The sequence below is a fragment of the Zonotrichia albicollis genome, chromosome 27, assembly GCF_047830755.1.
Source record: "Zonotrichia albicollis isolate bZonAlb1 chromosome 27, bZonAlb1.hap1, whole genome shotgun sequence".
Lineage (NCBI taxonomy): Eukaryota > Metazoa > Chordata > Aves > Passeriformes > Passerellidae > Zonotrichia > Zonotrichia albicollis.
Window position 1 is genome coordinate 1,123,596 of NC_133845.1, and position 15,755 is coordinate 1,139,350.

Here is a 15,755-nt window from a genome sequence, read left to right on the forward strand (position 1 = left end):
TATGCCCACCTTGATGCTCTCTGTCCACAGCACTTTTGGTTTCTCTTGCTCTTGTTGTCTGTGTTCTTTCCACGAATTCCCCAGTGGGAAATTCCTCTTGTAGTGGAAAATCGCTCTCCATCACATGAGGGCCCCAGGAAAGCCCTCAAGCCAGCTCTGGGGCAAAGCAGAGCGCTCACACTCAGGCTGCTGGGTGGTGATTTGGGTAGGACATCCCCCAGACCCCACAACCACGGGATCACAGCCACACCTGTGGGGCCTCCAGAGCCCTGGGGACAGTGGCAGCCCCTGTGTCACACGGAATTTCCAATGCCACCCCTGTGTGAGGCTGTTTGCAGGACACAGGATAGCCCAGAGGGTCTCACTCAGCCCCAGGAACGGAGAAAGGGAAATGCAGGCTGAGCCCAAAGGGAGAGACAGCCAGAACCCCCTCCTGGGGCTGCAGGGCTGCTGGAACCTGGCTGGATTCAGCTGCTGGCAGGACAGGACACGGAGCTGTGCTCAGGAAAACCCCTGTGCCAGGTCACCCTCGGTGCTACCACTCACCTGTGCCCTGCTTTTATCATCTCATTTCACAACAAAACGGCAGAGGCATCCCTTACTCGTTCTCTCCTTTCTCAGCACAGCCCAGCTCTGCTCAGAAAAGCCCCAGAGCTGTTCCTCTCCAGCTCTGTCGGAAAGCCCAGCCCAGGCTGAGGCTGGCGGTGAGTGGGTGGACAGCAAAGAGAAGTGGAAGTGGCTGCTCGGTGACTTTCCTGACGCCTCAGAGACGTCACTGAGCCGGCCCCTGGGGGAAAAACGAGCGCTCGGCTCCCGCCGGGGCACAGCCCGGCCCCGCTCTGCGCTGCTGCCACGGAGGATGCTGAGCGGCCATGGTCCCCTCTGCCACCGCCCTGGCGCTCGGCCTGGCGCTGCTCCTCGCCTGCCCTACCCACGGTGAGTCCCTCCTGCCGGCTTTCATCGCCCTGCTGGCCCGGACTGAGCCTCGCAGCTCCGGGTGGGATCCGTGGGATGGGGGACAGGATGGGAGGCAAAGCCTGGACGCCTTTGCTGGGTGCTCAGTGCTCAGATCGGCGCCTGGGAGCAGGGCATGGCCAGGGCTCCTCACTCACTGCTTGCCTTTCACTGCTGGTTGGGAGCCCCAGGACTCAGTGAGTTGCACCAGCCTCGCCTGTCCCCCCTGGTCCCCATGTCCCCATGTCCTCATTGTCCCCATGAGGGGCCACAGGCAGTGGGGACATGGCACTGGGCTGGGGGTTGGCCAGCAGGCAGCAGCTGCCAGGGACACCTGCAAGCGAAAAGTGTCAGATGTCATCAGCGGGGCTTTTCTGCCAGGTGACAACACGGAGATCAGGCAGGAGGTGTGAAAAGTCTGGTTTCACCCAGGCAGCAGAAGAGCAAAACAGGAAAGCCGAGTCCAAACAGAGCTGGTGGCGAGCGGCAGGGGATGGGGGATGCAAATACAGCTCCTTCCCTGGGGCTGAGAAGCACCAAGAAAGCCCAGCTGGGCTGTCCCAAAAAAGAAAGAGGAAGGAGAAGAGGGGGCTGAGCAAATCCTGGAAGCTGGAAAGAGAAACCTTTGGGGTGGTCAGTGCTGTCACGTCACCCATCACGGGTGAAGCTGCACGAGGCCGTCCCAAGGTTCCTGGGGGCTGAGGTGGGGCAGGGCTGTGCAGCCCCACCTGAGCCCAGGTGTGCCCCACAGGTGAGGAGCTGCCCATGCCCCGTTCTGTACACATCACCACAGAGATGGGCTGGCACCTGCTGCAGTGGGAGCCGGGGCACGGCAGCCCCAGCAACGCCAGCTACGAGGTGGAGTACATCGTGTGAGTAACAGCGAGGGGGAGTAACAACAACGGGTCCTGCCCTGCCCAGTGCCTGCCCCAGCTCTCTGCTCACCCCCGCTGCTTCTCCCACAGCTATGGCACCCGCGTGCCCTGGACAGCCATCCCCGAGTGCTGGAACACCACGGAGCTCTCCTGTGACCTCACCCACTACACCATGGACCCGGGAAGGCGCTACCACGCGAGGGTCAGGGCTGTGGCCGGGAACATCACGTCCGCCTGGAAAATGACTGGAAGCTTCTTGCCAGAGCAAGGTGCCTTGGGCTCTGTCTGCAGCCTGTGCTGGAGCTGGGGGGGTCAGGGTGCTGTTTTGCGGAGGGAGTCAAAAACTCTACAACTCTGTGAAAGTTGTAAAGCTGGTATGTATATTATTGCAGCGCTGGATGCATGCGGAGGTTACTCTCTTTAAAAGGCATGCGTACCTTTGGGAGCTTCGGGTCTCTTTTTACCTCTTTTTCAAATACACATGCATACAGTTTCACAATAGGGTCATACATATTTATTTTTTACGGATTTCACGTGACATTTGCTGCTAGTTCTTTTTTTTATCAGAAAAAATTCTTAGGCCAAGTTGACTTGCTTCTACAGCAGTTTCTGTCTTTCTTTATTTGTCTCCTCTTGTCTCTCCTTTATCTGTCTTTCATTGGCTCAGTTTTCTCTTTAGCTTAGGCCTTACAGACTTAAGATGTATATTTCACCTAAATTGAAATGGATTTCTACTCTGGGGGATTTTTACTCTGTCTCAGGGCTAAGGGATGAACGGGAGCTGGGATTTTTCCCTCCCCACCTTCCTGGAGGGCTGTGCAGGGGGATGGAGCAGCCCGAGGGCGGGTGGGATGGTCCCAGCTCGGTGTGGTGCTGCAGGGGCTGAGCTGTAAACAGGAAACAGCCCTGACCTGCCTTTGTGACTGCTCTGCTTCCAGCTGGCCCTCGCCTGGCCGGGCAGAGCCTCTCCGTGATGGGCAACTCCATCCAGGTGCGGCTGCGGCTGCTGCTGCGCCCCGGGAGCATCAGCCCCGAGAACAGCGAGCTGCAGAGGGAAATGAGCCGCTACCACGTGTACCTGCGGAGGACTCGGGACAACCACACGGTGAGAGGAGTGGCTGTTCCCCTGCTGTCCCCGTCTGTCCCACAGGGCGCTGCTCAAGTGGAAAAACAGACTGTTAGAGCAGGGTGTCGGCAGGAGTAAGTGCTGAGCTTTGTCACAGCCACAGCGGCGCAGAGAGGTTTCTCTGCGTGTTTCATGGCAGAGTTTTCCAGCTCTCGGGGGAATTCTGGATCTAGCTGCTGTCATCATTGTCACAGCACACCTTGGGGACTCTCCCAGGGCACAGCAGAGGAGGAGGAGGAGGGAGGGAAGCAGGAGCTGGAGGCTCCCAGGTTCCAGCCCGTGCTGTTTGTTGCAGATCACGGTGGTGAAGAACAGCACCGACTTCACCATCAGGGAGCTGTTCTGGCTCACAGAGTACTGCCTGAGCGTGGAGCCCAGCCTGGCCAACATGCCCGTCCCCAGCATGCGCTCTGATGAGCAGTGTGTCACCACCGGCCCCAGGGACAGTAAGTGACACCCAGGGAGGGGGAACCATGGGATGCTGACCCCCCATCCCAGCCTCCTGGCCCTGGCAGTGTGGGGATCCACGCCAGGGCAGCCTCTGGGTGCTGTGAGCACTGAGGAATCCCCTCTCCCCCTCACCTGGTCACGTCCTCTCTTGCAGGGAGTGCAGAGCTCCTCCCGACCATCCTCAGCTCCTTCTTCATCACCCTGTCCTTGTTGGGGCTCCTGGGGGCTCTGCTGGCCTGTACCTACATCAGGAGACCTGTGAGGACACCGTCTGCCCTGGTAAGGCAGGGACAGTGCCCTGCAGACTCGGGGAGGGCTGGGAGAGGCAGGCACCCACCAGGGATGAAGCACAGCTCACTCCCCTCTTCCTCTACCTCCCAGAAGTCCCTCATGAAGCAGAGCTCGCTCTGGGTGGAGCAGGAGCCCCCATCCTCGGGCAGCCTGGATGCAGACCCCATCCAGCAGCTCTTCCTGTGCCACAAGGAGCCCCAGCTGGGCAGCAGCCCTGACAGCAGCACCAGCACAGCCCAGCAGCCCCTGGAGCAGGGCTGGAAGCTGTCAGCGTGGCCCAAGGACCGTCTGGGACCCACAGCGAGCAGAGACAGCAGCGGCACCAGCACTGACAGCGGAATCTGCCTGCACATCCCTTCCTTCTCCTCCTCATCCTCCTCCCTGAGCTGCTCCTTGGCCATCGAGCCCCAGGGCTACAGGCAGCAGCTGCCCAGGGCTGAGGACAGCGGGGTGGGCTTGGGCAGCCCCTGCCCTGCTGCTGGCTGCTCCTCTGGCAGTGGGAACACCAGCCCAGGGCTGTGCCCTGCCCCTGGCCAGGCTGAAGTGGAGTTCAGGGGGTACCTGCAGCAGTCCAAGGGCACCGTGGAGCCAGAGAGGGCCCCGGGGCAGGGAGAGCCCCTCCCGGGCTGTGCAGGGTCCCTGCAGGGCCTGGGCAGCACCGACGCCGTGCTGGACATGGAGTGCTGTGAGCTGGCTGTGGCCAAGGGGTATCTGAAGCAGTCCAACCCCGAGCATCCCCTCACACAGCCCCTCTCTCCCTGGGGAGCCCCTGCCTGTGCGTTCTCCAGCCAGGAGGGGCCCCAAGTGCCCACCCTGCTCAGCTGGGCAGCCCCAGGGGCTCCGCTGACCTCCAAAGCCAGCCCTGATCCGAAAACTCCCTTCGATCTGCACATCTTCTACAACACTGCCTTCCCTGGGGTGCTGCCCAGCCTCGGCTCCAGCTGGGTCCCGCTGCCCACCCCGCCCCTGGGCCAGATCAGCGGGGACAGCAAGGACAGCCGCCTGTGACCCTGGGGCCACCAGCCTGGGCTGCGACCCTACTACCTCGAATGCCACTGGATAAGCTACTCCTGACCCTGGATGTGCACAGTGCCAGCCGTGAACCAGGAGCACCAGCTCAGCCCCTGATGGGGGCACCCCTGCAGCCACCCCAGCTAAGGGGACACAGGGATGGGCTGTGCTGGGGGCTCATCCCCACCTCCTTGGGACACCAAGGTACACCCAGGGCACCTCTGCCTTGCCAGCACGGGCTGCAGGGCCACTCTGGGGGCTGGGCCGGTCCTGTGCTTCCACTTCCCCCTGTCCTGGGCCAGCTGGGCTGACGTCCCCACTCCCGGTGCCATCCCAGGCTTTCACAACACAGAGACTGAGGTCAGGCTGACATCAGCACTCTGCTGCTGGCAGCAGGGGCTCCTGCCCTGCCTGACCCCAGGGATGGACCCAGAGCCCTTCCCGACCCTACAGAGACCCCTGGGGGAGCCCAGGGCAGCATCTGGGATGCACCCACAGCCCCTGCACGAGCCAGGGCACTCCTACCCACACTATGGTCTGTGTTCTGCCACTCTCGGACACAGACACTATTTATTGCATTTCATTTGTAAATACAGAAAGGATGTGTTATTTATTTGGTCTATTTGCCTGTTTATCCTCTCCTGAGGCCAAGCTGAGCTGTCTGTTTCCAGATTTGGATGTTGTCCATCAGCAGGATGCAATGTGCCTTTGCCTCGTGTGTGGAGGGGAATTTCCACGTCATAACTGGGAAAAAGGAGAACTAAGCCAGGTCTCCAGGAGCTTCTCAGGAATTTGTGGGGGCAATCACCAGAGGAGCAGCAGGGAAAAGGAGCTGGGCTCTCCCAGTGATCCCATAGGAATGGAAAAGGAGCTGGGCTCTCCCAGTGATCCCATAGGAATGGAAAAGGAGCTGGGCTCTCCCAGTGGTCCCACAGGGATGCACATCCCATGGGACAGCCCCAGGGAGGGACAGGAGGACAAATCAAACCCAGGGATGGAGGAAAGGCGAGAGCCAGGGCTCTGCTCAGCAACGTGGTGCTCGGTCACAGGTTGGGCTCCATGACCTCAGAGGTCTTTTCCAAACAAATCGATTCTGTGAACAGCTGTCATCAGAGTGGAAACAGGGTGAGCTCACCAGCAGCTCCTCCAGGTCTCAGGGAAGTTTTTCCAGAAGTCATTTCCAGGAACCTTCAGGGTGGGAAACCCTCCTGGGGGAATGTGCTTTTCAGGTGAAGGGTTTTTTGGGTTTCTTTTCAGCTTTTCCAGCGCAGGCAGGAGGAGGGGGCTGATCCTTTGTGTTTCCTTCTTTTACACCTCTCTTACATGGCACCGCTCACACATGAGATCCATCCCTGCATCCCACAGGGATGTGGAGGGCACTGAGAGCCTCCTCCTGCCCCTCCACTGGCCCCATCTCTTCTCCTCTGTGCATTTTGAGGGTTAAAACTTTTTGCTTTCTTTTTATTTTTTTCCAACTTCCTCTGGAAAATGCAGTCATCAAAAACGTGGCGCTTTTTTTTGTTTTTCTTTTGAACGCCGCTGACGTCGGGCCCCACGGGCGGATCCTGCGTCACGCAGGGCTCTGCTGGGTCTTGCTCACAACGAGGGCTCCCAGCCCCCCAGCAGCTGCATTTCCCCTTCCCCTGAGCAGTCAGAGGTCTCCTTTGAGCCAGGAGAAAGCCGCAGACCACAGGGTTCAGTTTCGGTGGCCTAGAGCACAGCTGGTCCCTCTGAATTCTGAAATTTCCCTGGAAATCCCGCTCTGTCCTCACTGGTTTCCCTATGCCACGTGGCTCTTGTGAGTTTTTCCTTTTTCTTCTGAGAGAAACTTGCAAAGAAATGGTCCCAAGGCTCCCCACCGTGCCTCACCAGCCCCCCTGGCCAAGCAGGGCCCCTCTCTGTGGCCACAGAACCTCCCCAGGGCTGTTCCTGTGCTCCAGGCACTTCACAGCCCCTTGTTCTGCTGAAAACGAAGGCAAATGGCACCAAAAATCCACAAGGAACTTCCACAGGGGCTTTCTGAGGCGTTTCCTTGCACTGGGAGTGTGGAGAACCAACTTCCATCCATGTGGGTGCAGGTACTGGATGGAGGAGGAGGAGGAGGGTTGAGACAGATTTCCCATTTCCTCTCGGTGTTTTCTGCAGTTGCACCAATGCACTCACCCAGTTTTGGGGCTGCTCCTCAGCTGGTTCCCTGAGGACCAGCCTGGTGCCAGGGCTCTGGTGTGCAGGAGGCTGGGAGGTCTCTGAGCCGTGCATGGGAATGTTTTCTGCAGGATGCTGAGGAATCCTGGACAAAGCTGCATCCTCTTCCTCCATCCCAAGCACCAGCCCAGGCACCTCCTGTGCACTCGTGGCTGCAGGGACCCAGTGAGGGAGCTGCAGGTGGAGGAGATGCCCAGGGAATTCGTGGAGTTTCCCTCTCTGGAGATGTCCCAAACCCACCTGGGTGAGTTCCTGTGTCACCTGCTCCTGGTGACCTTGGGCACAGGGCGGTTGGGCCAGAGGTCCTTTCCAGCCCCAAGGATTCTGTGATCCTGGGAAGATTTTTCAGCAACAGAAACTGCAGCGTGGCCATTTGGGTTGAAATCCAACAAATTCAGGGGCTGTTTCTTACAGAAGTGAAAACGGAGGAATTCCCCCCGGGCAGTTTTGGTTGCTTTTTCTGTTGGTGCTGGGCTGTGAGTGAGAGGCAGAGAGGGGAAGCTCTGCAGGAGCACCCAGGGCTCCAGCCCCATCCTCTGTGCCTGGGACAGCAGGAAAGGAGACACAAACCAAGGCCTGTGGGGGAAAAAGCAAACCCAGAGCTCAGGGAAAGCCTCTGAGCCCCAGAGCCGCAGGCAGGACTGGAATACCTTGGGCTGTGCTGAGGAAAGCTGTGATGCCCAGGGGCTGCCAGGCAGCACGGAGGCTTTGGGGGGGACAAGGGGATGTCCTTCCTACCTGCTCAGCAGCCCAGCTCTCCCCTCACGGCCTCTGGCTGTGGAAGGGCTCGTAGGCACTGCCCGAGGTGCCCAGTGAGCCGCTGATGCTGAAAGGTGGCACCAGCTCCAGTGCCACCGAGCCCAGCCCCCTGCAGGGACAGCACAGGGGTCACCGAGCTGCAGACCCTTCCTCCTGCAGCCCCTGCCAGCAGCAGGACTGGCTGGGGAGGGGCTGTGGCTCTGCTCAAGGGGAGGTGCCAGCCTGCCCTGGTACCCCCATGGCATCACTCACCGCGAGTCGTAGAGGCTGAAGACAAAGTCAGGCCCTGGGGAGGCACGAGGAAGAGGAGGGAGAGGAGTCAGAGCCACGTGCTGCTGTGAACCCACCTTTGCTTTGCTGTGAGGGGCAGGGTGGGGACAGGCAGCAGGACATTGCTGTGCATCCTCCTCCTCCCCTCAGGGTGCCCCCAGCTTGACCCTGAGCCCCTGCACCAGGGGTTCCCATCTGCCGTGTTCCCCACACCCCAGGCCCTGCAGCCCCATGCTCTGAGCCCCCCTGCCCTGTCCCCCCATTCCCTGAGCCCTCTGCCTTGCCCTGGCCCCCCATCCCTTGCCATATCACCCTGTTCCATCCCCCTGTCCCCCTGTCCCCTGCCCTGTCCCCCCATCCCATCCCATCCCATCCCATCCCATCCCATCCCATCCCATCCCATCCCATCCCATCCCATCCCATCCCATCCCATCCCATCCCATCCCATCCCCCTGTCCCCCATCCCCTTGCCCTCTCCCCATGTCCCCTGTCCCACTCACGGCGCTGGCATTGTCCCCGCCGGTACCAGCGGATGAAGGTGTAGCCAAAGCTGGCCAGGACCAGCAGGGCCAGCCCGATGCCCAAGACAACCCCGAGGACCCTGACGGGCTCTTGTCCTGGAAAGCAGAGGCAGGAGGGGCTCTGCACACAGACTCCCGGGAGGCTGCGGGTCCCCATTGTCCCCTGCAGGGTCCCCATTGTCCCCTGCAGGGCACAGGACAGCCGGGAGCGGGGTACAACACTCCGGCATGAGCTGTCCCCACTGCAGCGCTGCCAGCACCGAGGCACCGCGATTTCTGCTGTCCGCAAAGCCCCATGGAGGGGATCAGCGCTGTCCCCAGGTGGGACGGTCACTGGGAGCGAAGGTGGCCACCCTGACCGGGCTGTGTCCCCACCGCTCGTGGGGCGCTGCTCCTTTCCTGGTGGCGCTGGAGCCATTCCTGGGCCGGCAGTTCCCTCTAGAGGATGCTTCTGTCAGCACCAGCAGCGGCTCCGCCAGCGCCGGGCGGGGACAGACACGGCCGGGGCTGTGCGGGACCTGTGCGGGCTCTGCACCGCCCCATCCCTGCCCTCCGGCAAAACCCAGCACCGATCAGAGCTCCCGGGGCTGCCAGGGCACCGAGGGGCCGGGCACAGCCCCTGAGCATCGATTCCTGCACGGACAGCTCTGCTGGGCTGTGCCAGGCGGGCACAGGGGGTTTGGGCATGGCCAGGAGGGCACAGGGAGTTTGGGCACTGCCCTGCAGCACGGCCAGGGGGGCACAGGGGGTTTGGGCACTGCCCCCAGCACCGCCAGGAGGGCACAGGGACGGGAATCGATGCGGCACCGAGGAGACAGCGGAAGGGGATGACCTAAGAGCGGCTAAATTTAGGCAGATGCCAGCGGAGTGAGAACATTTCCCCTGTGGTCGCGGTGTTTACACGGCGAGCGCGGCCCCGGCGCGTCCTGCAGCCCGCAGCACCCGCTCCGCCTGGCGGGACGGACAAACAGCCGCGGAGCGCCGGCCGCCGCTCCCGGGGCTCGCGGGGAGGAGCGGGACCTGCCCTGCCCTTCCTTTCCCTGCCAGCCGGCCCTCCTGGCACGGCTCAGCATCCGTGGGTGCCAATGTGCCTGCTGGGGCAGGGGCGAGAGGCAGCGCCGGGATCCCCGAGAGGGCGAGGGCAGGGAGCCCCGGGACCCCCGGACAGGGTGAGCGAGGTCAGGGAACTGTGACAGCCCTGGGACCCCCGCACAGGGCGAGGTCGCGGAGCTGTGGCAGCCGTGAGTCACGGCGAGCCGCAGGGCCGGAGCAACATGCTGTAACAGCCTCCCTGAATCAGCCGGCTGCCGAAACTGCCCCGTCCCCACGCCCACGGCCCGTGGGAGGGTGACGGCGCCGTGCCCGGGCCCTGCCCCGTGCCCGGTGTGGGAGGCGTCCCTGCCCTGGCACCCTCGGCAGCAGAGGTGCCCGCATCCCAGGGCACGGCTCTGAGCAGCGCTGCAAGGGCACAGCACCCAGCAGTGAGCCCCAGCCCATGGGAGCAGGGAGGGAGGGCAGCAAAGCACTGCCCGGGACGTGAACAGCCCAGCTCTGTCCCCTGAGGGGGGCAAACGCACCCGCTCATCTGTGCGGGGTCCATGTCCTGCTCACCTGTGTGGAGGTCCATGTCCTGTGCCACAGGAGCTGCTCTCGTTATCCCAGCCTGGCGCTGCTGCTGAGCCCTGTCTGTGCTGGAGCCTGGCACGTCCTGCCTGTCCCCTGGTGACACGGCTGCCTCCCTGCAGCGAGGCTGGGCTCCAGCCCTGGCCCACTGGTCCGACTGGTTCTCGGGGAGAAAGCAGAGGAGCTGCAGCAGGCACGACCGGGAGCACAGCGCCGTGCTCAGCCCGCCTGCGTGGGCAGCTCTGCCCTCCCGCTGCTGCAAGAGGCTGAACTGGGATCACTGGGAGTACTGGGAGCCTGAGGGGCAGGGACAGACCGGACACAGGTGTGTGCAGATGAAGGGACAGACCGGACACCGGTATGCCCAGCCCGAGGGACAGACCGGACACAGGTGTGTGCAGATCAAGGGACAGACCGGACACAAGTATGCCCAGCCCGAGGGACAGACCGGACACAGGTGTGTGCAGATCAAGGGACAGACCGGACACAGGTGTGCCCAGCTCTGGCAAGGTGCCCGAGTGGCCGTGTTCTGCGATTGTCACCTCTCAGCAGCTAGGAAGGGGCAGAGGCCCACGCAGAACCCAGGCTGGGTGGCTCAGGGGACAGGGAAGGACAAGGGGGACCCTCAGCAGCTGCTCCCAGTCAGACACATCCCAGAATGAGGCACTTACAGCTCTACTTGATCATCTCCAAGTCCCAAACCAGAGCTTCTCTTGGGAATCAGCTCCTGGTTGTAGAAAGAGGGAAAACCTCCTGTGGCTGCAGGGAAAAGTGACAAAAGTGTCTCCAGGGAAAAGTAACAAGCTGTGACCCTTAACAGCTGGGAACGGGGCGGAATTGCTCCTTGCCTTGGAGAGGACTGGGATGGGATGGGATGGGATGGGATGGGATGGGATGGGATGGGATGGGATGGGATGGGATGGGATGGGGCTGTGTCTGTGGGACTCAGGGATGGTCACTCAGCCCTGGCCAGCCCAGCCTGCCCTCTGCCTGACCCCAGCAGAGCCAGATGCCCAGAAGGCTGTGCCATGCCCAGAGCAGGGAAGGGTGACAGTGGCACTCCAGGAAGCACAGCCCCGGCGGCTTTGGGGCTGTGACACAACACCTGCAAAGCTCAGCTGCAGCCTCAGGGCCTGCAGGTCCCCAAGGGAGGAGTGGCTGTTTCTGCTGTGGCTCCCAGGCTGCTCTGCCTTCCATGGCAGAACTGGGATGCTCTGGGGAGGCTGCCAGGACCTGCCAGGTGCACCAAGGCCTGCCCAGCTCCCACTGCTGCAGCCCGTGAGACGTTTCTCAAGCTGAAACCTGCCACAGCAGCACAGGGCCCTGCATCCCTGGCTGCACATCCCACATCCTCTGGGCATCCCGCACCTCCCAGCGGGGCTGGATGCTCAGTGTGAATGTGGGGAGGGTGCCCCTTACTGCAGAGCCACAGGAGCATCCCTGGCCAGGCTGTGCAATGGGCAGGATCCTGCTGGCAGGGCTGGGCTGGCACAGCTCCCTGAGGAGCTGCAGGCCGTGGGTGCTCTGCCACTGGCAGCAGCAGCAGGGCCGTTGGGAAAGCTGCATTTCCACGGGAGAAGGGGGTAATTAGCTGCATTTCCATAGGAGAATGGGGTAATTAGCTGCTCGGCACATCCTGCACACCCAGCACCTCCAGCATGAGTGGCAGAGGGCACCAGCAGCCTCCCCGACCCCAGCCCGCTCCCTGGGCACCCTCACCCCCTTGGGTGCTCCCTCCCATCCTGCCGGGCTAAGGCAGACGGCTCCATCCCAGAGGGATTGGTTATTCCTGGATAATCACGGACCCACGAACCTCAGTCATCCCGAGATCACCCCACAGCTCTCCTACTACCATCCCTGGACAATCGATGAATCACTGACTCTCAGCCCTCCAACTATGATTTATTAATCTAGTTACAAAACAACTAATAATGCCCCAGACAAAAAAGGACACCTCATGGTGCCCCCCTTGCAGCCTGGGGTCACCTCCCACGGGCACCCCCTGCCTTCCCTTAACTCCCCCAGCCCTGGCAGCCGTGACCCGGCCCCGGCGGGGACACAGAGCCCGAGTGACCCAGAGCACAAACTCTGCTCCTTTCCTCCTCCACCTACTCGAACCTCGCTTTGACAACAGCCCCGCGCAACGCGGAAGAGCCGCACAAAGAGCGGGATGGCCCTGGATCCTCTTATCATCAGGAGGAGCAGGAAAAATCAGTCCGTTCCCTCCTGATAAGCCACTTGGTGACAGCAGCCCGGCAGGTGAGTCACCTGCGGTGCAGATGCTCGGGAGATTAGCGCAGGTGATGGTGCTGCTGATAGACCGGTGTTGTATTACAATACAAACCAGAATTCCTGTTTCACAACTCTCCTTGTGGGTTTTAAGGAGGGCCGGGGCGGCGCTGCCCCAGTGCGAGAGCGGCGTGGGCAAGGAGCGGGCACGGAGCGGGCACGGAGCGCAGGGCACGGGCTGCGGAGCACCGCGGGCCGGCTCCAGGGCAGCCGCAGCCTCCGCGGGCCCGCACCGGGCACAGCCGCCGGCATTCTGCGGGCAAAGGACCCCGCCGGAGCTGCACGGACATGGTGAGTCTGTGGCAGCGCTGCCCCCAGCCCCGGGATGGGCACCGGCCCCACGAATACCCCGTGCTCCCAGCCCGGAGCGGTGCTGAGGGGATGGGGCAGCCCAGAGCCAGGGAGCTGCTGCTCCCCAGCAGCCAAGGAAGGGTTTCCCCTGTTCCCCACATCCCTCCGTGGCTGGGCACGGAGCTTGGGCGCCAAGGAAGGGTTTCCCCTGCCTCTCACACCCCTTCTGTGGCTGTGCATGGACCTTGGGTGCCAAGGAACAGTTCCCCCTGCTCCTCACCTGGCACAGAGGTTGGGTGCCAAGGAAGGGTTTCCCGTTGCTCCTTTTGTGGCTGGGCATGGTGCTTGGGTGCCAAGGGAGGTTTTCTCCCTGCTCCTCACCTGGGCACAATGCTTGGGTGCCCCCATCTCTCTCTCCCACATTTCTGGGGCTGCATTTCCCTTTCCTGGCCTAGGGAACAGACAAGCAAGGCAATGCCCCCCATGCCAAGGGGAACAGCACCTCCTGAAGGGTCTGATCCCCCTCCTGGGCACTGCCTGGGAGAGAGCCAGGCCCTCCCAGCACAGCTGCCAGTGCCTCTGCTCAGCACAGAGGACACACCTGGGCAGATAGAGCCACCAAAGCCCAGGCAGTCCCTCCCTGGCAGGGGGACACTTCCCCAGGAGGGCACAGGGGTAGGGCCAGGCTCGCTGGGCACTGCCAACCCCGCAGCAGCAGCAGCAGAGCGGCACATCAGCCCTGCAGGGTGGGGAGCTGCCCTGCAGCGCCTGCACACACCCACGGGGTAAATCCCCCAGCCAAGGAGTCACCCTCGCAATCCAATCGCCCTGAGAAGCTCGGCGGGGTGAGGGAGCAGCAGCTGCTCCCGAGGGAGGGACAGAGCCCTCAGCACACACTGCATGGATCCCTGCTCACAGAGGGGAAGAGGCTCTGCAGAACTGCACGGGCACAGCTGGGGCTGGCACGGCCACGGTGCCATGGAGAGCTCCAGGAGAACGCAGCAAGGGAGCTCAATCAGTCACGGTAGCACGGAGCTCTGCAGGAAATCATGGGCCTCCACTCCTGCCCTGGCTGTGGATTTAACCAGTGCAGCTCCTGCTCGTGGTGGGGCTGGAGAGGAGTCACGGAGAGGCAGCCCCAAGCTCTGGATCCCTTTGGAACTGAGCAGATTAATGGACTGAAGAAAATGCAAAAAAAAAACCCAAACCCAATTATCACCCATCTCATCTGCATCCACACCAGACTTGGTGTCTTAGAAAGGAGCCCAGCAGGGCATGAGGACATGGGGACAGCTCTGGGCAGTGGCTGAGGTGATGGGGACACCTCTGGGCAGTGGCTGAGGTGATGGGGACAGCTCTGGGTGGTGTCTGATGTGATGGGGACAGCTCTGGGCAGTGGATGGGGTGATGGGGACAGCTCTGGGTGGTGTCTGATGTGATGGGGGCAGCTCTGGGCCCTGTGGGGACAGAGGAACAGCTGTGCTGCTGCAGAGGGCCCTGCAGGATCCATCCCAGCCCGGGCCCGTTCCCACAGGGAACCGTTAGGATCCCATTATCCAGGAGGTGCCCAGCCCAGGCCCAGGTGACACAGGAGGTCAGCAGAAGGCAGGACCAGCCCCACGTGCCCTGGGCTGGCAGAGGTTGGGGCAGCATTACAAAACTCCCCAGCCTCGGGAGCTCTTCCCTTCTCTGCAGAGAGGTGGCTCAGGAAGGGCAGCAAGGTGGGAGATGCAGGGCTCAGGTTCCCTGCCCACCCTGCCCTCCTGCTCCAGCAGCTCCCTGGCACCAGGAAACAGGTTCTGCACCCCAGAGCCCGTGCAGGGGTGGGGAATTGGCACAGGCTGCCCACATTGGGCACGGGTGCCAGCTGAGCCTGGCTTTGGGAGGAAGGCTGCTGGCATCTCCTCAAGGAGCCAGACTCCAGCGTGCTGGGACACGGTCACACGGCACCAGGCAGGAGCCAGCCCTCCCCTGCACAGGTCACTGCTTGTCCCCAGCGCCAGCAGCCCCAGCCACGCTGCAGGGACACGGCAGGGAGGCGACAGCTCCTGGCTCACGCAGCCAGCCTGCCTTTGTGTGCCAGCCCAGGGATAATGGCTTGGCACTGGCTGTAAACCCTGCTGGAAGGGTGTGTGTGCATGGCTGAGCATGCCCTGGCACTGTGACCCTGGGCACAGAGGGCTCCCCTCTCCTCTGACCTTGGCACACTGCCCCAGTGCCCCCACACTGCTGTGCCAGGCCTCTGAGCCCCGGGATGGCACAGGGACCTCTGGTGTGACAAACACACTGCTGTGCCAGGCCTCTGAGCCCTGGGATGGCACAGGGACCTCTGCTCCCCTCTGGAGTGACAAACACCATCACCTCCAGACTGCGCTGCTCTTGGAGCAAAGGCTCCCAAGCTCTTCTGGATCGTGCACCTGGACCTGTGGGTTTATCACAGCGGGTTTAACCCCCCTTACCTGCGCTCATGCAAAATCCTGCTCTTACCTGTGGTGGCAGAGCCCAGCAGCAGAGAGGAGCTGGCTGGGGCTGGCAGGGAGCAGGCTCAGCGCAGCAGGAGCTCCTTTCCAGAGGGCTGCTCTGTGGCACGGCACAAGCACGGCTGGAAATCATGGAGCAGACACTGGCAGTGCCCACCTGAGCCTCCCGAGGGGGCTCAGGCCTCCAGCCTTCCCACCGAGCATGGACTCACAGCACCTGCCCGCCCATGGCCGGGGTTTCTCGTACGAGGAGCTGCTCCAGGAGGACAATTCTGAGATAACTCCGAGCAGCTCAAGCGGATCGATGCCTGACTCATCCCCTGTGCAGCCCCGGCTGTGTTTACCCCGTCTCTTAGCAGCGGCACAGCCCTCCCCGCCCTGGGAGCGCAGGTTCCCCTGGCTCGGGCTGGTTCCTCCGGTGTCCCTGCAGCCCGGCAGGAGCACCAGGGCTGTGCCACCCCCTTGTGACCCTGCCGGAGCCACAACCCCGCCGTCGTGACATGCCCTGTGCCACGGCCCCGCAGGCGTGTGTATTTTGACTCAGGGTGTCTCTGCTCACCAGAGAGCGCCTCTTTCGCAACACCTGTGACTTTTTAAGCCTCAGGTGTGT

At 62.2% G+C, this 15,755-nt stretch overlaps 2 protein-coding genes across 8 annotated transcripts; one reads left to right on the plus strand and one right to left on the minus strand.

Annotated features, from left to right (window-relative positions):
* Positions 1–793: 793 nt before the first annotated feature.
* Positions 794–5,785, plus strand: IL10RA (interleukin 10 receptor subunit alpha). Of its 2 annotated transcripts, XM_074559522.1 has the most exons (7): positions 794–936; positions 1,706–1,826; positions 1,920–2,098; positions 2,768–2,934; positions 3,251–3,401; positions 3,560–3,684; positions 3,787–5,785. In XM_074559522.1, the coding sequence occupies exons 1-7, from the start codon at positions 873–875 to the stop codon at positions 4,702–4,704; spliced, it is 1,725 nt and encodes a 574-aa protein (XP_074415623.1). In that variant the 5' UTR covers positions 794–872; the 3' UTR covers positions 4,705–5,785. The 2 variants fall into 2 exon arrangements, with proteins under 2 accessions (XP_074415623.1, XP_074415622.1); XM_074559521.1 differs by having other exon boundaries at positions 3,560–5,785.
* A 368-nt stretch (positions 5,786–6,153) lies between these two features.
* Positions 6,154–15,699, minus strand: LOC106629928 (small integral membrane protein 35). 6 transcript variants are annotated; one of them, XM_074559528.1, is made up of 7 exons: positions 15,358–15,499; positions 15,153–15,245; positions 10,074–10,844; positions 8,442–8,558; positions 7,924–7,957; positions 7,651–7,780; positions 6,154–7,488 (listed from the first exon to the last, which is right to left on the minus strand). In XM_074559528.1, the coding sequence occupies exons 3-6, from the start codon at positions 10,087–10,089 to the stop codon at positions 7,675–7,677; spliced, it is 273 nt and encodes a 90-aa protein (XP_074415629.1). In that variant the 5' UTR covers positions 10,090–10,844; positions 15,153–15,245; positions 15,358–15,499; the 3' UTR covers positions 6,154–7,488; positions 7,651–7,674. The 6 variants fall into 6 exon arrangements, with proteins under 6 accessions (XP_074415629.1, XP_074415628.1, XP_074415627.1 ...); XM_074559527.1 differs by having other exon boundaries at positions 10,074–10,812; positions 15,153–15,502; XM_074559526.1 differs by having other exon boundaries at positions 15,153–15,502.
* Between the last annotated feature and the right edge of the window lie 56 nt (positions 15,700–15,755).

Bases quoted from the DNA above. Each gene is read 5' to 3' on its own strand.
- IL10RA (XM_074559521.1), top strand. From the start codon at position 873: ATGGTCCCCTCTGCCACCGCCCTGGCGCTCGGCCTGGCGCTGCTCCTC. The intron at 2,935-3,250 runs GTGAGAGGAGTG...TGTTTGTTGCAG, and splicing joins GGACTCGGGACAACCACACG to ATCACGGTGGTGAAGAACAG. The intron at 3,402-3,559 runs GTAAGTGACACC...CCTCTCTTGCAG, and splicing joins CACCACCGGCCCCAGGGACA to GGAGTGCAGAGCTCCTCCCG.
- LOC106629928 (XM_074559525.1), bottom strand. From the start codon at position 13,005: ATGCCCAGCCACAAAAGGAGCAACGGGAAACCCTTCCTTGGCACCCAA.